Below are 20861 nucleotides of genomic sequence, written 5' to 3' on the forward strand. Positions count from 1 at the left end.
CATTATTACAGTAATGATTATTAATTTTAAGCACAAAGACCTTCCACTTCAGAACAGTCAGTGTTTGCGTCTGTGTGCTTTTGTAACTCAGTACAGTCACATGTGGAGCTCCAAGACTGGTCCTGAAGTTTTCACAAACAAGACTTTGACATTTATGGAAATTATGAAAATAAAGAGTTCGAAAACAGACAATCCAATGAAATCCAGTGAGGAGATTCTAGGCCTTGGTTTCCTCTTCCGAGGCCTTCGTTTCTCGTTAATCCACCTTTTTTTCAGTCATACTCTTCTGCTCGATCTTCTCTCTGTCCTCATCCTCCTCTCCCTCTGCTCCAGCCGTCAGCTGCTGCTGCTCTTCCTCCTCACCCTCGTCTTCCTCCTCATCCGTGAAGCCGTCTCTCTTCATCAGCTCCGTGTCGTCGTCAGACTCAGCCGTGCAGATGCCGTAGCACATGAGGCTGATGACGCCTAGCGGCAGACCGAAGAGAAAGCAGCCGAGCAGCGGAGAGCTGAGTAACACACACAGAAGAACAGAGAGAGACCATCAGAGTAACATACACACACACACACACACACACACACACACACACACACACACATCTATCTGCTCATTATTAAAGTACACATCACACACTGACAAGCCGTTAATGTTTCATCAATCATGAGTTCCTGTGATCTGGAATGTATATTTAACACAGAAGGCTCTCACAGCATAAAACAGTCCTGATAATTCAATAACAGTAATAACACACACATTCAGCATCAGCTCATATTAAGGATCTGAACCGATCAATACTTTAATCTTAAAACGTTTCTGTTTTCATCTTCAACAATCAATATCTTCATGATCAGACCCACAATTATATGAAAACAGACATTCTCTTAAAATGTTCTATTATTTCTTGTCATATTGTTGATAATGAACAGACTGAGGACTAAGAAGAAGATGGAGGTCTAATGTAAAGATGAATGAGGGGTTAATGTCTTGGGACACCTGAGGTGTGTGTTTAAGGAATAATCAGGTTTTGGTTATGTTTAAGGTGTATGATCTGGCACGTCAATCCTTTGCTGTGGATCTGAGTTCATCTGATCATCAGTGTGAAAGCAGTTTTACAAATCCCAGAGTATGATACAGTATGCATTTGCTATGGCTGTTTATCTCTAAATAAAACACTGAAGCAGCAGCTCATATTCTTCACATCTCTGAAGTGCATTGTGGGAAAAATGAAACATCACTGAATCTAGAGTCTCCTCTTGAGTCACATTAGCTACAGGAGTAAATAAACTCAGACTCAAGTCAGCATTAGTCTGATCTTTGGTTTTTGTTCTAGCAGAAATGCAAACAGCTACAACAGTTTAATTAAAGGGAGGAACATGATTTCTTCAGTACATGAACATCTGTTTACCAAACATTACATATTCAATAATGATTGATTTAGGTTTGTTTTTCTGAACTCTGCTCACCATTACGGTGGATCTGGCATCGTACGCCACGCGCTTGATCCTCTGGAAGATCCCGTCTCCTCCGAACGCCTGTCGGGAAACACAGGACCGAGTCGGATCAAGAGAAAGTCCAGCTGCGTCTGATTCAGACAGTGATTCTGCTGTCGCTAAAACCATTAAAAGGGTCATATGACGTTGCTAAAAAGAGCACTATCTTGTGTATAATTTTATTTGTTGTAATGAAATGTGTTTATGCGGTTTAAGGTTCAAAAAACACATTATTTTCCACATACTGTACATTATTGTTTCTCATCTATGCCCCGCCTTCTGAAACGCCTCGATTTTTCCAAAGCTCATCGGTCTGGAAGTGAGGTGTGCTGTGATTGGCCAGCTATCTAGTATGTTGTGATTGGCTGAATACCTCAAGCATGTGACGGAAATTTTACGGAAACTTACTTTGATGCTGTGTCCCCCCACGAGACGAGACAAAACCAGTAAAACCCATTACAAACGAGGCATTTGCTGCATCCAGTGGGGACATAATTACTGATTATAATGACTTATACTGTTTTTTTTTATACTGATGTTGTGTTACGTATCGCGCTGTGTAAACATAAAACCATGTCTGCATTTGTGATCGGAGAAACAAGAAACAACAAGTGCTACTCTACTGCTCAGAACTCGTGTTTGAATCATCAGTAACAAATTCTTTAAATGTGAAAAGTACTTACAGGCTGTGAGTCAGAAGCACCAGACTGTCCTTGTAAAGTTGGATTTGCCGCACTTTATAGAAACAGACACTGTATTGTAGTCTACTCTCACAGGAAACAGTCCTCTGTAAAATGAGCTGCACACATCTGAATATTTGGGCTGAACTGTTCTGGAACAGTGTTGTAAATACAACTTAACCACTGATTTCTAGTCGTGCCCTCTTTTGTAAGAACAAAGTAGATTTGCTTTCACAACGAAACGCACAGCGTCTCCACGACGTGGCGGCAACAACAATACTACAGCAAGAATCAAATGTTACTCCTTTCTTTGCGTCAACATTTGGGCGGCGTTATGCAAATCTTACCACATAGTGACGTAGAGATGTGGGGGTGTGTTTAAACGAGGCGTTTTAGGGGGGGTGGTCAACTCTTAACTTTTATAAAGAATATCTCTTTGGGTTTGAGACTTTAGTATTTGCAACTTTACAGATATCCTCCACACACAAAAAGAGCTTGTAACACTCCAAAGACACAGGAAAAATTTAAATTGCATCATATGACCCCTTTAAATCTCCTGTGTGTGGCACGTAGCATCCAAACAGAAACATTTACAGAAGGTGCTTGATCTCATGCAGCTGTAAAAACCAGATCATTTGAGTACTTTGTGTCTAAAGAGACGTGATCGGTCGGTGTTTGAGTGTAAGTGATTGAGGTACCGGAGCGCTGCCGTCCAGAACGCTGCTGAAGAAGCGCAGCAGCTGCTCCAGATCCTCCACAGGCTCCGCCGGAACGAAGTACTGCTCGTTTGAGGTGTTGAGGATGATGATGCTGGGCACAGACACCTCGCTGCGGAGGAAGAGCACTCAATCATTCACAGCGTAGGACTAAATCATCAGAACACTAGTATTCTCAGCATAAAAAAAGGTTATAATATTCTGCAGTATTTCATCAGTAAAAAACATCATACAACACCAAAAAACAATCATTCTACCTAAAACTGTAATAATACAGTGAGATGCTCACACCAAATGTTGATTTCATTTAGTTAATTGATAAAGAAACTATATTTATGACATTATTTTTGACAGCATCCTCATTTTACAGGATTTTTACACAAGTGCCTAAAACACACAGTTCTTCTGGACTGAGTCTGTCTCAGTTTGTTCTGTTTCTTCATGATGATCAGGACACACTCACCCCATTATCTGTTTTGTTCTGTCTCTTCAAAATGATTCAGTCACAACTCAACCCCATTATCAGGCTGTTGATATAGATGCCCAGAAACACAAAACACAGAAAGATGGAAGTCCCTGCAGGACAGCATGAGAGAGCTCTTCTGATCAATTACAGAAACACAAAGCAAAGACAGAAACAAAACAAAAAACAGACCATCAAACAGACATTTACTATATAAACAAAAAAAAAAACATAGCATATAACAAACAGTAAAAACCCAAAGAGCTTGTCTAGGACCAGGAAAAATTTGACAAGCTCATAGATTATACTCTAGATAAGTGCTGTGTGACTTAGGATGATCACGAGAACAGAAAATTGACAGAATATGCTGTGATCTCATTCAGACTGCAAAACCAACTCCATGTGTGTACTTTGAAAGAGAAACGTAACAGGCTCGAGTCAGTGTTTGAAATTAGTGTAAAAACAGATTGAGGTCTAACCGTGGAAGTCAGCTGCTGAAGAAGCTACAGCGCTTGCTACAGTCTATGGAAACTGCTCGTTTGAGGGTGAGAATGATGTGGGCACAGGAAAAACACTCAATCATTCAGCAGCGTAGGACTAAATCATCAGAACAATGTTTAAAGTGGTTACTGTAGTGTGTCAGTAGGAAATAATCAGTTTACATTTCCAAACATTCATTTTTGCCATTAATTTAATAATACAGTGGATGCTCACACCAAAATGTTGATTTTCATTTAGTTAAATAAAGAAACTATATTTATGACATTATTTTCCACATCTAACATCATTTTTACACAAATTTCACAAAAGCTCCTAAAAGTACTGTAGTTTTTGAGGAAGGTTTCTTGAAGCGTCTTGAAGCACACAGTACTACACAACTCATCCTGACTTAATCTTTCTCAGTTTGTTCTGTTTCTTCATGATGATCAGGACACACTCACCCCATTATCAGGCTGTTGATATAGTCGTTCCCGTCCATGTGGCCAAACTGGAAGTCCCTGCAGGACAGCATGAGAGAGCTCTTCTGATCATTACAGAAACACCGAGCACAGACAGAAAGAGCGGCTGGTGTTGCCCGGACTGTGTTTCATACGTGCTCTAATTCTACCTTGCTAATAAAAGCAAATAACTCTAGAAATAAATGACAAGCTTCTAGATATACTCTAGATAAGTGCTAATGACTCACACAGATGAAAAATACACACACCAAAAGATATACTCTAGATAAGTGCTAATGACTCGTGCGGATGATCACGTGACACAGCTGAAATATATCTTGGCTAATATAATGCTTCAAAAAAACTCCAAAAAACTCCATAAAGAAAATGAAAAAAAAATCAAGAATGAACTATATAAAATGACAAATATAGATAATACTACAATGCAAGTATAATAAGTATTTGTAAGTATATATAAAGGATGTCTGTATGATTACATGTACACTTACAGTTTATATTACAATGCAAGTTTGTTCAGTATTTGTAATGCATGCAGCATGTAGTAATATGATGACGTGATCACACATGGAAAACTCATGTGGGGTAATTCTTGTGGTTTTTCATTTCCTTGGGTAAAAACAATAATATGTAATCTCAGGAAACTGTAAGTAGAAGCTCAGAATAAAGATTATGAAGCAGAAGAACAGCAGATATGATATGCTGATCTACAGCAGCTGGTGACTCTCACCTGTTGAACTGATCTCTGTGTTCAGCAGCAACTCTCTGGATCAGACCTTTCAACCTGAACCAACACGGATGGGTTAAGCACAGAAGAAAACACTGACATCACAGCGTCACATGACACACAAACCATCTCTTTACCTGCCGCTTCGCTCGGTCGGATCTTTCTCATCAGTGACGGCGATCGCCACCAGTTTACCTGAGAGACAGAGAAAGAGAACAGTTCCTGATCAAGAAGAGAAAGAGAAAAGAGGCTAACAATAATTCACACTCTTCAGAAATCCAGTCTAAGCTGTGAGTTTGTGTAATGGTCAATATGTTTCATGATAGTAGATAGTAGTTTCATATGGAAAGCTCACAAATCTGCGTAAAGCTGGGGACACACTACATGACTAGAGGAAACATGCTAAGACTGAACTCAACACACTTAAAGACTGTTTCATCGTGCGCAGTCAGAGAGGAGCTCAAACCTAATGACTGAGTCAGTCCATGACACCACACACTGCACGACTGCGGGTCATGACTGGACAAATTCTGCAGAACCAAAATACACAAAACACTCTCAAACACTGCAGCATCTACCCACACTCCCGCCCCACCAGAGACAACACTGCAGACACCACCGGTGCTTTTACCTGTGTTTGTGCTTAAAATAACAGAAAACATTAGTTTTTGGGGGGTTACACTTTATTTTGATAGACCACTTCAGACATTCTACTAACTATAATTAACTTCACAACTACATGTCTACTAACTCTCAGAGTAGATTGTTAGGTGAGGTTTAGGGTTAGTAGAATAAGTTGACATATACTGGCAAAGTTTCTCACAGTCAATATGTTGTGGACCCATCAAAATAAAGTGTTAGAAGATATTAAGCAGACGGTCTACTAATACTCTGATGACTGCTAGTGGACATGTAGATTACTGTTAGTAGCATGTCTAAAGTGGACGATCAAAATAAAGTGTTATGGTTTTTTTCTGCTATGTTGGTGTTGTTCCTAATAAATGTCTTGAATATGTTTTACATGAAGTCCAATGCCTCTCTTTCTTTTTGGAATGAATGCTTGCGTAGACACATTTCATTACCTAGGTCTATGTCTTTTCTGTTCCCTTAATTATAACATTTCCAGCGCTATTATTAAATGTTTAGTCAAAAATATATTAATTTTCTCATGTATGTCTAAAATATTTTTTTTCCATCATATTCATGATTTATTTATTTATGAAGAAAATTTATTAGCCTAGCCTATTTGTTATTAAGTTCATTTAAAAATCTCCATAACAAATTGAAGTTAAAATTTAAGAAAAATGGAATTAGCCTGTAGTCTATAAATAGGCCTATAGACTAATTCTATTTTTCTTAACTTTTATTAGACTGTAGATTAAAATAAAAGAATTCTTGATAATCGTTAAAATGGGAGAAATCACTAACAAAATTTTGGCTAATCGACTGCAGAAAAAAAACTAAACCATTTAATTTGCAGTAAACTTATGAAATAAAAGACAAGAAATAAATCAACAAATCAAATAAATAAGACATGAACAATCAAAATATATATTTTTTTGTAATCAAGAAAAAAACATTACAAAAATGACTGCTGAATGATGTTTGACAGTGAATGTTTCTCCACTGCATAGCCGCAGACAATCACTGATGTCATTCGCAAATATTAAACGTTTAAAAAAAGTCTTTGTGAAAACGACTGGTTATTTGAATTAAGATTATAATCTTTGGACACCACACACTATGTGACTTTTTCTGCTGACTGCAAACAGCGACTGAGCCCTGTGTTCTCAGCTTAACAGAAACCAACACATGATGGGAAATAACAATCATTTCCAAAGTATGTTCACAAATGTGTTTGCTTTAGGGTTGAGCTTCCATCCTGCACAGGCTGCTCAGTATTTAGTTGAATATGTCAGAGCTGTATTACCTGTCTCTCCCAGCTCATAGAGCGTGAACCCATCGATGGGCAGGTAACTCTGGAAGCGCTCTCGGTTCACCCAGGACGACAAGCTGCCGTCTTCATACTCTGAAACACAACAACCATCTCACTACAGCAACAGAAAGCAAGCCATATACATCTGTGAACAATGCACTGGTCCAGCACTGCACACACGTTCATTAGGTGTTGATTCACGGTTTCTTCACGTACCATCGTATGTGAAATAGGTTCCATCTTTGAAGACGACCACTGAAGGCAATTCATGCAAAGCCACAGACTGCAGCAGAACAACGTATTTCAGTCAGATTTCATGTGATTGTTTAAAACACAGCAGACTGGATGAGTCAAACTGCAAGCAAAAGAGTCTGAAAATGATTCACCTCACCTCTGGTAAGACGTCTTCAGACGCAGAGAAGAAATATGTGTACACAATGAGCTCCGACGCCACGTCAGTGTACTTCTCCTGAAATCACACAACAGCGAAATGTACTCCAGTAATGAAAGAGTTAAAGGGGTGTGTGTGTGTAGAGAGAGAAAAAAGAATTAATGAAAATGAGCACAACAACAAAAACACTAAAGTTTACGGACAAAAAATTAAAAGCATAAAGATAAGTGATTGCAGATTCTCGCCCCATCAGCAGTTCTGACTGCTCTGTAATAAACAGACACTTGTGCAGATGTTGTGAGGAAGTTTATATGGCTGTGCCTCCATCCGGGTTCATGAGGAACTGCAGGGACTGGGAGTTGATGGAAAGCTTATAATGAAACTGTGATATGGGTTGGTGTGATTGTCAGGAGTCTGATGAGCTGAATAAACAAGAATTAAAAATCAATCAATAAACAAGAACTTAAAACAAATTAACTTACTTTCTGTGTTTTTGCTCAATTATACAAACAAAAAAAGAACCAATCAAATAACCGCTTTCCTTCTCGGTTTCCTTACTGAATGAAACCACATTTCTGAACGAATCAACCGATTAAACAAATCATCTTAACAAACAACTCTTAATTGTATGTTAACAAAATTATTTAAAACATTACTCACTGGTGGATTGTTTTATATATAAAAGTATCACTGCATTTTTCCAAACATTTCTTAATTGTATGTTAACAAAATTATTTAAAACATTAATCTTGCAGTGTAAATGCATTAATGGCTCTCAGCTTCATCACACAGTCTGTGTAAATACATCTAATGCCACTTCAGAAGCAGCTCCTGTGTTTCCTGCAGTGGAAAGATGGAGTTTGATAACGATGATACGGATTTCAGATTTTTTTGTTGTAATCTCGGACACACTTTGAATGGCGCAGATTAATAAACATATGAAATCTGTTTGTTTGAAGACTCAGTGTCAGCACACACACATTATGACATTTAATAAAGTTAGGGGAAAAAATGCTTATTAATAAACATATCAAATCTTCATCACACAAACACTCACATTCAAAACACACACATTCTTAGTTAAGTGTAGATATGAAGACAGATTGAGCAGCTCTAGCTCACTTTCAGAGGAGACTCGCCTCCGACATACAGAAACAACACACTGAATATCTTCAAGACGTGCTCAAACATCTGTCTGCTGGGCAGCGACCGCACGGCTGGCCTGAAACACACATACACGCACACACACACACACACGCACATACACACGCACGCACACACACACACACACAATCATCAGAAAATGACTTTCCTATCCTAACCCAGCAGAGTGCAGCTTTCACTTGCTCCCAGTTCACCTCCATACACTAGGGCTGCACGATATTGGGAAAAAATGACATTGCGATATTTTATTTTTCTGCGATATATATTGCGATATGAAATCGAATCTAATTTTTTTCTTACAAACAAAAATGGGGTGAGCACACTTACATTCTCGTTTAAATGATTTAAACATCAGAGTTTTTTAAATTAGAGTAAGTTATTTGTTTGTAACTTTAGGATATGGTTTTGAATTGTTTACATATTAACTAACATGACTTACCACGCAATTTTTCCAAACTATATTCTATTAATCTTTGTTTAAAAAGTTTATAAAAAACATTAGCTGTTCATTGGTTGGTAAATGTTACTTCACAGTGCATTGTTAAATAATTTAACAAATACTGTACAACTTTTGATTTCAACAATGAAGGCTATAGCCTAAATGTTAAAATTAACAAAGTTGTAGAAGTGCAGTTTAGTAATAGTAAATGTTAAATAATGTAGTTAACGATAGTTTAATAAATAGAACATTATTGTAACAGTGTTACAGATTTTTTTATACACCAATTCATGAATCTTGTGAGTTCAGTGTTGGACAGAACTAAAGGAATCATTAGTTCGCGAAATCAGACGTGTACGGCACACGTTGTGTAATTATCTCGGCAGTTTAGGATATCGCTTAAGATTTGACAACACAGAAAACTCATTTCATCACTGTGTTTTTTTTTTTTTGTGTTTGCACTACACCATCATGTCAATTGATTTTGATTAATATGCGCGAGGGAGAGAGAGAGCAAGACAGCGCTCTGTTGTTTGAAGACGGTGAGAATGCGCGCGGCGCGCAGGGCATACAGAAACACTCTCTCTCTCTCTGCTCATTCTCTGCTCATTACTTAGCCCCTGTTAAAATGACAGGACTTAAAAAAAAAAAAAATGATAAACTTTCACTCTATGATGGTTAAGTTGTGCAATTAATCCGCGAATCACATTCGTCAAGGGCCGGGGTGCAGCTGGCCCGTACGGGTTAACTAATACGCATCAACTATGACAGACTACATCGCACATCCTGCTTGTGACTATCGTGGACCCACACTGTTTATAAAGATACAGTGAGACATCGTGCAGCCCTACCATACACTACTAAAGCATGCACTGTTTTTGCAGATAAAGCATGTGCAGCAGGAGAGCAGGGAGGTTTTGGAGTAAACTATCACATCATAAGTGTGCCGTGAAACGCTGCGAGAATCTGTGGGTTATTCATCTCAACACGCTGTGATGTGGAACACACTCCTTCCTCTCTCAGACACTACTTAGGGAGGAGAGCATGTGAATTGGGACACAGGGACTTTTCTAGTAATCCTGATGCTCTTTATCAGCTGTTTATTATTACAATATACTGAGAAAACTGATATACATGTAGTGTTTACTGCACTGCTACTCTCTACACACTTTCACTTTACTAAGGCCATATTCACAAGACTTTTACATAATAAGACGTTAACTTTAAAAAGGTAGTAGTATTTAATACAATCATTTTGTTTAATGTGACCAGTTATAGAGGTGAGACTCTGGTGCAAAAACATGTTGTAGGAAACAACGCACAGGTGGTTTATAACCGTAGATAAAATGACTTCCAATAGCTTTTAAAGCTTAACAAGGTTTGGAGAAGGTTGAAAATTCAGAAATATAGCTTTAGTTTCAACAGTATCAGAATTAAATTCTCACCCAGCCACTCTGTTGGCAAACTCAATAATTCCATCTTTCTTTCTCCCTCCCAATTAAATACAAGCCACCCCCCCATCCAGACATAGAGAAACAAATCAATATAATCAAATCAAGGCAAAAATACAGAACAATTCCATGAATCTCTGACTAAATCATACACCATATGAACACGTGATGCCTCAACATACATCTAAAACATGTCATTCACACCTATAGTGGGTATAAAAGTCTACAAACCCCTGCTGAAACTGCAGCTTTTTCAGACGCAAAACTGAAAGCAAAGTCATGTCAGATGCTTTTAGACCTCTAACATAATACTGAACACAAGAAAACAAACAAACAGAAACACCGAACCCTAATCCAAACGTCATCATTTAACTATTTTTTTATTATTATAATTATTATTATTTATATTAATCAGTGATTCAGTTTAATAATTGGCAGATGTTTTGATAGACAAACTTCAACTGAGTCTATTCAAAATAGTGAAAGTGCATTTGCATACATAAAGAAATATTGTCTGTTTACTGTGTGTTCACATTATTTTAACAGTATATGTAACTGTATAATTTATAAATACTATCGATGATCAACCCTCTATTGTCATGTGAATGATACAATAAGTTATCGCCCAGCAACCGGTGTTGTGAAACAGCCAACAGGAGCATTTACTACGGTAACAGAAGCACACAAGACTATTCCAGAGTCCTCCAGAGAGAGAGGAGTCAAGGACTGATCCAGCAACACATCCACAGACCTGAGGTTAGGACTGACAGATATCAACCCAGCATGTCCACCAAAGCAGTCATTTAGCTTATCAAAAAAATATATACAATTATATAAATGCACTTTTCACATTTGCACATTTTCTTATGAGAGGGACTCTGTCCTTCATTAGGAGAATTAGCCTCATGAGGAATTTCATCAACACCTCGGTCCCCAGACTCAACGCCTGCGTCTGACGGGATTCACTGAGGAACACACACACACACACACACACACACACACACACACACACACCCAGGCAGAGACCACAGATTATACTGACTAATAGTACACAAATTATCAGTGGCCATAACAGACAATGGCCTTTTATAAGTCATCGATTTCTACCTTCTTGTGAGCCTCTTTTATTTTAAGACCACAAAAGGAGAAACTCCATAATGAGAGTGAATCACAGAACGATCCCACATTTCACAACAGTTCTGGAGGTAAACGGCAGGGTTTGGTGAGAAACAAACCACAGTCAGTCAGCAAGAGTCCAGACGGAGTCAGCGCCGCTCAAACCTGTGTTTTCTGCTTCATCATGACTGTGTTTCCTGAGCGAAGAGCCACGAGATCCCAAACACTCCCATTTATTCATTTATGGCACACGCATCTTGATTCTTCATGTAAACAGTGTTGTCTAATGACTGGATTGCATCTAGTTTACTTTTTGGTGAGGCGACAGATTTGTTTCAAAACAAAGTTGGCCATGGTAATGAATATTTAACTGGTTGAAATTTGTTATCAGTGATCATTTGTTTAATGATTTTTGGAAATAAAAGATCTCTTTCAGTGAAAAGATATCTACAGTAAAGATTTAAAATAGATGACTGGTGCAAATCTATTTGTGCTTTGTGTCAGAAATATAACATCAGTTCCTTGTCAGGGATTTGTCATCTGGTGCAGAAACGTGTCCAATCAGGACTGACCATTATTCTACACGCTTTCTTAAGATCAGTTAGTCACCAGACAGTTTGGTCAGTGCACGACTAGCTGATTTCATCTGCACACGTGTATTAGCATGAGAGGAGCGCTGGAGAAAGACTCACAGTTTAATGGTGGGATATCCTCGCACGCCGAAGTCCGACGCCACACCTGCGACACACACATGAACACACTCACATCACCATCAGCAGCAGAGAGAAGCCCAGTCTAGTGTTGTATCAGATCACGATACACCATATCATCATGTAGTTAATGTGATCACAGTTATTCAAAGAGTGAGTAAATTATATAGAGAAAACAAGCAAATGACATTATAACCGACTTCAATGATTAATAACTATTTAAGCTTTAATATAGTTATTTCAAGCACAGTATGTTTGATTACTTCATAAAGACACAAGTGTGACTGCACAAAGACCTTGTATTCATTGCTGGTTCTGACCTGAATATGCAGTGGCGTCCATCTTTCCGACTCGGACCGGTGACCCCGAGCGGGTCAGCTCCGCTCCCACCTCCTGCCAGACCGGCTCCAGCTTCTTACAGTATCCACACCACGGAGCATAAAACTACAGCACAGCATAAAGACCAATCACACACACACAAACACACAGACACACACATATAGACAAACACACACACACACACACACACACACACACACACACATAGACAAACACACACACACATATAGACAAACACACACACACACACACACACACACACACATATAGACAAACACACACACACACACACATATAGACAAACACACACACACACACACACACACACACACACAGATAGACACACACACACATACATATAGACAAACACACACACACACACACAGACACACACAGACACACACATATAGACAAACACACACACACACACACACACACACACACACAGACACACACATTTACATTAGATCATGTGTGTTTGACTCACATCCACCAGCCAAACGTCCTCCATCCTGCTGTCTTTAAACCTGAACAAGGAAGAAAAACAAACAGGATTTGCATTTCCTGAAGTTAACCACAGCATGAGAACAGCCCCAGAAGAAGACAGTGCTTCCCGAGCGGTCAGGACTGAAGATCTGCTGTGTTTATATCTAGATATCTGTACGCAACATTTACACATTCATTGTTTCAATGGATGCTGAAACATTCAATATAGATATAATGACAGTGAGAATAATTTAAATCATGATAATCAAGCAAAAATACTGATATAAATTTACAGTGGAGTGATAAAGCAGCATAACATACAGCAAACACAGAAGCAGAGGTTTTCTCTAATGAGAGCAGAGTGAGCTCACCACAAAATTTATATATTATGCAAACATGTTAAAGATTTGAATCTATTTTTTTTTTAATTAAAATGATCTATTTATTTTATTACATCCATTTTTCATCAAATAAAGATGATCGTCCCATTCAGTGCAAATGAATCATCTCATCCTTCAACTTTCACTCGAACAGAACAGGTTTTAAACTCATGTACTGAAGAATACTCGTCAGTACAGTAAAGAAAACTACTTGTCAAGTGATTTCATGAGGTTGAATCAAAACATACAGCACTGTAATAATAGGCTTCATGTCCGAATTAAGCACTGAAGAACAGTCAGGTTTCTAAGAGCAATACGTGATTATCAGTAAATGATGAACACACACAGGCCAGTGCTTCATATTCAGCCCTGCAGCTGTCAGATACTGCATGAATATGAATATGAATGATATGAACATAAACAAAACAAACCAACTCAAAGCATCGGATCCACACATCCACAACTAACCCAAACTGAGCCGCAACTCCACAAAACACTGTACACATTATGACAATGACTCCGAGAGAATATATTAAAGGAGAAGGAATATCTTACGTGTCATCGAGGTCCTGCACCAAAGCAAACGCGGAACTGAAGAGAAGAGAAGAGAAAGCTGCAAACACACACAATCACAGCATCAGACGCCGATCAGATTCATGATGACTGACTGATATAAAGAGGTGTAAAAGCTGTAAAGAGTCTGTACCCGCTCTGAGCAGCGCCATAGCTCCGGATCAGAAGCGCATCAACAGGAAACGCGAACAGCAGCAGCGGCGCATGCGCAGTGACGCCATGCGCTTCCAGTCAAAAGCTGAAGCTGCGTCCGACTCGCTCTCGTTCCCTATATAGTGGATGACACACAGCACACTACATTCATGGATAAAAGTTTTGGCAGTGACATAAATTTTGTGTTTTGCAAAGTTTGCTGCTTAAGCTGTTGTGGTGTTTATTCACATTGTGGTAACACTTTAGAATACTGTTTCTTATGTACTGCATAATGAATTATTGAAGAATTAACAGGTAATTATTCATTAACACTTAACTCACTACTGTTAACTACTAAGATGTGTTAACTACTCAGTATGTAATACAATTTTATGATTGTGCTAAGTAACAGTAAGCTAATCAATAACTAATATATTCTGTCAGACCTCCTGAAGAACTACTATTAATTATCTACTAGTTAAGGTTCAAGAAAAATAACTATGAAGTAACTTCATTCCACGAAACTGGTACGATTTGAGTCCCTCTGACCTTTTTAAGGGTATTTTATCTATTGGGTGACCAAAATCTATTTTTAAAAGCTTTTTGTATTAATTGAAATGTCTCCTTTAATAAGGTTTAAAAACATATTAGTTATTAGTTATATATTAATTAGCTAACTGTTACTTAGCACAATCATAAAATTGTATTACATTCTGATTAGTTAACACATCTTCCTTAGTAGTTAACAGTAGTGAGTTAAGTGTTAATGAATAATCACCTGTTAGTTCTTCAATAATTCCTTATTAGTTATGCAGTAAGAAACAGTATTCTAAAGGTGTTACCAATTGCTAAAAGCTTCATTAGCCAACAATGAACTTTTCACCTCCAAAGAAACACGTGCAGCCATCATCACTTTTCATCAAAATGGCCTCACATGCAAGGAAACTGCTACAAAGAATATTGCAACTGAACGAACCATTTACTGGATCATCAAGAACTTCAAGGAGAGAGGTTCAACTGCAGTGAAGAAGTCTTCAGGAACGTCCCAGACCTCCCGTGTCCAGCAAGAAACAGGACCGTCCCCTCCTGAGGTGTCAGCTACGGAACAGGAACGTCTCCTCCTGAGGAGTCAGCTACAGAACAGGGACTGATTTTTAACAAAAAGGAGTAAAAAAACACTCCCAACCATAGTACTCATCTAAGCAATGGTTACCTCCATAGAAACACATGCAAAGAATCACTTCAAATTAATGAAACCTCCAAAGCAAAAACCACCTCCATAGAAACACGTGCAGCCATCATCGCGCTTTTCATCAAAATGGCCTCACATGCAAGGAACTGCTGCAAAGAATATTGCACCTGAAAGAACCATTTACTGGATCATCAAGAACTTCAAGGAGAGAGGTTCAACTGCAGTGAAGAAGTCTTCAGGATGTCCCACAGTGTCCAGCAAGCGCCAGGACCGTCTCCTCCTGAGGACTCAGCTACAGAACACGACTGTCTCCTCCTGAGGACTCAGCTACGTAACAGGACCGTCTCCTCCTGAGGAGTCAGAACAGGACCATGCAGCCATCATGGCTTTTCATCAAAATGGCCTCACATGGAAGGAAACTGCTACAAAGAATATTGCACCTGAAGGAACCATTTACTGGATCATCAAGAACTTCAAGGAGAGAGGTTCAACTGCAGTGAAGAAGTCTTCAGGATGTCCCAGAGTGTCCAGCAAGTGCCAGGACCATCTGCTCCTGAGGACTCAGCTACAGAACAGGACTGTCTCCTCCTGAGGACTCAGCTTTGGAACAGGACTGTCTCCTCCTGAGGACTCAGCTACGGAACAGGACCATCTCCTATAAAAGGAGGGAAGAAGCGCTTCCAATTATTGTGTTCTTGTTAGCAATGGTTACCTCCAAAGAAACACGTGCAGCCATCATCGCTTTTCATCAAAATGGCCTCACATGCAAGGAAACTGCTACAAAGAATGTTGCACCTGAAAGAACCGTTTACTGGACCGTCTCCTACTGAGGACTCAGCTACTGAACAGGACTGTCTCCTCCTGAGGACTCAGCTATGGAACAGGACCGTCTCCTCCCGAGGAGTCAGCTATGGAACAGGACCGTCTCCTCCTGAGGAGTCAGAACAGCATTGTCTGCTCCGGAGGAGTCAGAACAGGACCGTCTCCTCCTGAGGACTCAGCTATGGAACAGGACCTTCTCCTGAGGAGACAGCTATGGAACAGGGCCGTCTCCTCCTGAGGAGTCAGAACAGGACCGTCTCCTCCTGAGGAGTCAGCTCAGAACAGGATTGTCTCCTCCTGAGGACTCAGCTGTGGAGAGGAGTCAGCTCCTCCTGAGGACTCAGCTTTGGAACAGGACTGTCTCCTCCCGAGGAGTCAGCTACAGAACAGGACCGTCTCCTCCTGAGGAGTCAGAACAGGACCGTCTCCTCCTGAGGACTCAGCTATGGAACAGGACCTTCTCCTCCTGAGGAGTCAGAACAGCATTGTCTGCTCCTGAGGAGTCAGAACAGGGCCGTCTCCTCCTGAGGAGTCAGCTCAGAACAGGATTGTCTCCTCCTGAGGACTCAGCTGTGGAACAGGATCGTCTCCTCCTGAGGACTCAGCTGTGGAACAGGACCGTCTCCTCCTGAGGACTCAGCTACAGAACAGGACCGTCTCCTCCCGAGGAGTCAGCTATGGAACAGAACAGGACTGTCTCCTCCTGAGGAGTCAGAACAGGACCGTCTCCTCCTGAGGACTCAGCTACAGAATCGTGTCTCCAGCAGTGCAGAGCTTGCTCAGGAATGGCAGCAGGTTGGTGTGAGAGCATTTGCACACACAGTGAGGCCAAGACTTTTGGATAACGGCCTGGTGTCAAGAAGAGCAGCAAAGAAGCCACTTCTCTCAAAGAAAAACGTCAAGGACAGACTAAAATTCTGCAGGAAGTACTACGATTGGACAGCAGAAGACTGGTGCAAAGTTATCTTCTTTGAAGCTCCCTTCTGACAGTTTGGGACATCTGGAAAATCGACTGTTCAGAGAAGAAAAGGTGAACGCTACCATGAGTTCTGTGTTGTGCCAACAGTGAAGCATCCTGAGACCATCCATGTGTGGGGTTGCTTTTCAACCAAGGGAGTGGCACTCTCATAATTCTGCCCAAAAATACTGCCATGAATAAAGAATGGTATCAAGACATCCTGCGAGAGCAACTTCTTCCAATGATCCATGAGCAATTTGGTGATGATCCGTGCATTTTCCAGCATGATGGAGCACCATGTCACAAAGATTGAAAAAGAAGTGGCTCGAAGATTATTACATTGAAATTTTGGATCCGTGGCCAGGCAACTGCCCGGATATAAATCCCATAGAGAACCTGTGGTCACTCCTCAAAAGATGAGTGGACAAGCAGAAGCCCACAAATTGTGATCAACTATGAAGACTAATAAGGCAAGAATGGATGGCCATCAGTCAGGATTTGGCTCAGAAGCTAATATCCAGCATGCCAGAGCGAATTGCAGAGGTTATGAAGAACAAGTGTCAACACTGTAAATATTGACTCATTATATTTTTTTGCCAATAAAAGCCTTTAAACTTATGATATGCTTATTGTTTTTCAGTATACCATAGAAACATGTTGAAAAATAATTGACAAATACTGAAGCAGCAAACTTTGTAAACCACAATTTGTCACTGCCAAAACATTTCCATTCGGACCATTCAGACACTGATGTAAATAAATTCGCCAAAGTTTCATATTCATAGAATGCAGTGGTCTGACTCCAAAACAACAACTTCCTAACTTATCTCTCTTAAAAGTAATGTTTTAAACAAGTGTAAAAGGTACATCACACATAATATTGTTGCATAAATTGTAACACTTTTATCATCGCATTGTACTTTGTAACTTATATTATTTTTTCTTTTGAGTAGACTAAACTTCTCACTGTAAAACAAACAAAAAGTTTCTACTATGCCCCAATAGTATGTTATTGTTTTGTGAAGAAAAATACATACTTTTGAGAGTGTAGCAGATAAGTGAGCAAGTTTTGGGACTCAGGCCCTGTTCAAAATGGCACCCTAACCTGAAAGTCGCTCTTCATTTGCATAAAGTTGAAGAATTGAAGAATTGTGAACTTTGTGGCATCGCTGGACACGCCCAGCAGTCTTAATATAGGGAGATGAGAGGGTCTGTATTACTTACTATTGCACAAAGTGTAACGGCTAACTTGGATCATGTGTGCCATAATAACCAATCACATTACAGCATTGACGTCATTGAATTTCAGACAGAGGCCCTGTCACAAATGGCACCCTAAACCCTCACAGTCTTCCTCTGATTCCGCACTTTTGTGAAGTAATGCCGCTTTGACTGTCGAGTAGAAGTCCGCTGCAGAGCTTGCCCCAGTGCAAACTCTGCAGAAGTGTGGATCGAGGGTGCACTCGTAAAACAACATGTTTAGATCTAATAAACATGTTGTTGGTTTAGATGCAGTGATATGTTTATTTAGCTCTTCCTGTCCTATAGTTGTAAAGCACTACAGTTTATCTTTGGGGACGATGAATGAAACTACTACAAGACGATGCAGATCCTATATTTGTTATTGTATTTCTGATGTTATCTATTTTACCACCTGAGGCTTTACAGGCCTTTAAACAATAAAAAATTATTTGTGGATGAGTGTTTTTGTTGAATAGTGTTGAATGTGATAAATGTCTAAAAACAGGTCAAATATAAAAATGTGGGAATATGAAAAACCTGAGGCTTTACAGGCCTTTAAAGTTTGGCATTTAAAGAGTAATGACTTAAAAGTTTAACCCAGTCCATATCAGCTTACTAATTTGTCCATGTCATGTTAATTTGTCTACTTTCAGAAATAAATGTATGCTGTATATCTGATATTTTATGTTAAGCTGTGAAATATGCATGATGTGTGAAGTGAGCTGTGATAGTTTGTGTTTATAGTGATGTGCACTAGAGGTCAGCAGTGTTATTCAGACGAGGATCTCTAACATGTCTGCCATCATTCACTGCATGCGTTTACTATCAGAATCATTAGAATGAGCTTTATAAATATCAGAATCAGAGCTTTATTTGTCAAGTGTGTGCAAACACACAGGAAATTTGTTGTGGTTTCCAGGAGCTCTGGGTACATATATACATATATAACATAAGAGTATAAAAAGAGCATTTTAATAAAAGTATGAAAACTAAATCAATTATAAACAAATAAGTAATACATATCAAGATCAGTAGGTTTATGTACTGACGTGTGCATTTATGTACTGTATGTAATGCATTAACCAGGAGCAGTTCATTGTTTTCTCTCTTTCCTCTTTTATTGCTCCTTTCTTTTTTATTTCTTTTTGGTCATTTATTTTGATTCATTGTTCTGCTAAACCCCTTTTGTGACTACGAGAATTTAGAAAAAGAGGTAAAAGAGGGAATAGTTGTAAACCATCATGACTTTTTGTACAGTGAAAGCAGCATCTCCCTCATTATAAGAATCTGATATGTGGCTCGTCTCAATGTTAGAACATCATGTAAACAGGAGGTTACTCACATATTCTCTTTTCCTCACAATAGACTCTTGAATAATTGATTTTTGTTGAGTGTACTTTTTTCTCTGAGAACAAAAGCATTTTCACCAACATAAGGAGAACTAAAATGGTGTTATGACAGTATGTTTATCTCATGTGAGTCTTTCCTTAGGACTCCTTTTAAAAATGTTAAATATGATAATTGATTTTAATTGCAGAACTGCATGCATGATTTTCCACATCTATAGTTCCACATCCTCATAGTGAATTTTTTTTTTCTCTTTGGACACCCAAAAGATTTTATGATTTACAGAGGCAAAAATAAGTTTGTGAACCCTTGAAACTTGTGAAATATTGAACATATCTGGATATAGGCATTGATTACTCATGACTCCAGACAAACCCAATCTGCATATGAAACATGAGGGTTAAAAATGGGCTGATCTTGCCATTGTTGATGCAACTCCTGAGCTCTGAAAGCTCGAATGAGTTCACGTTTGTGTGTGACACAGACAGTCTGCTGTCGTCAGATGCTGCGCTGGATTTAACAGGACAGAACAAAATAAAACAATAACCGTCAAGAAAAGCGTTTCACATCAGATTTTATTCTGAACAATTCAGATGCCAATCAGACAAGAGAAATGATTGTGAGGTTTCTGCAGAAATCAGGTGATGAATTATTTGATGGTTTCTTTGATGTTGAGCTGATGTCAAGCTGGTTTGATTAGTTGTTTTTCAGTGGAGGACAGTGACCCACTTTTGCACTAAAACAAAAGCTCACCTTCCTGCTAAATGCCAAGGGTAACAAACCTTTGCTGCTTTCTCATCCTTTGGGATTTAAAATATATGCTCTAATTAAGCAGAAATGCCACTAACAGCCAAACAGCAGGATCATAGCTAATTAACAACTGAGGGCAATTTTGCCTTATTCATTTTTTACAGAGTTTCTCAGTAATGGCAAGTGCTGTACTGGAGCTTAGGATGGAGCTGCTTTTTGTCCTGGAGAGCCTCAGCACAGCAGTTCAGTCTCGGGTTCGGTGCTGGAGCATCCAGCACAGGTTTGAGAACCAGCAGCCATCAAACACAGATAACTGATTTCTGACAAAACAAAACAAATGAGTGTAGACTGATGTTAGTGACCACAAATCCCTTAACTCAGTAGCCAGAGGCTAGTTAGCATA

At 39.3% G+C, this 20861-nt stretch overlaps 1 protein-coding gene across 1 annotated transcript; it reads right to left on the minus strand.

The window, feature by feature from the left end:
* Positions 1 to 590: 590 nt before the first annotated feature.
* LOC109065852 (protein disulfide-isomerase TMX3-like) lies at positions 591 to 14279 on the minus strand. The gene is made up of 14 exons (XM_042751992.1): positions 14149 to 14279; positions 13998 to 14055; positions 13064 to 13103; positions 12558 to 12681; positions 12220 to 12265; positions 8480 to 8579; positions 7358 to 7435; positions 7183 to 7249; positions 6961 to 7059; positions 5168 to 5225; positions 5034 to 5087; positions 4289 to 4345; positions 2867 to 2996; positions 591 to 1530 (listed from the first exon to the last, which is right to left on the minus strand). Exons 1-14 carry the CDS (start codon positions 14165 to 14167, stop codon positions 1381 to 1383), a joined length of 1080 nt encoding a protein of 359 aa, XP_042607926.1. The 5' UTR covers positions 14168 to 14279; the 3' UTR covers positions 591 to 1380.
* Positions 14280 to 20861: the final 6582 nt, after the last annotated feature.

The sequence above is a fragment of the Cyprinus carpio genome, chromosome B24 (assembly GCF_018340385.1).
Source record: "Cyprinus carpio isolate SPL01 chromosome B24, ASM1834038v1, whole genome shotgun sequence".
In the NCBI taxonomy this organism is placed as follows: Eukaryota; Metazoa; Chordata; class Actinopteri; order Cypriniformes; family Cyprinidae; genus Cyprinus; species Cyprinus carpio.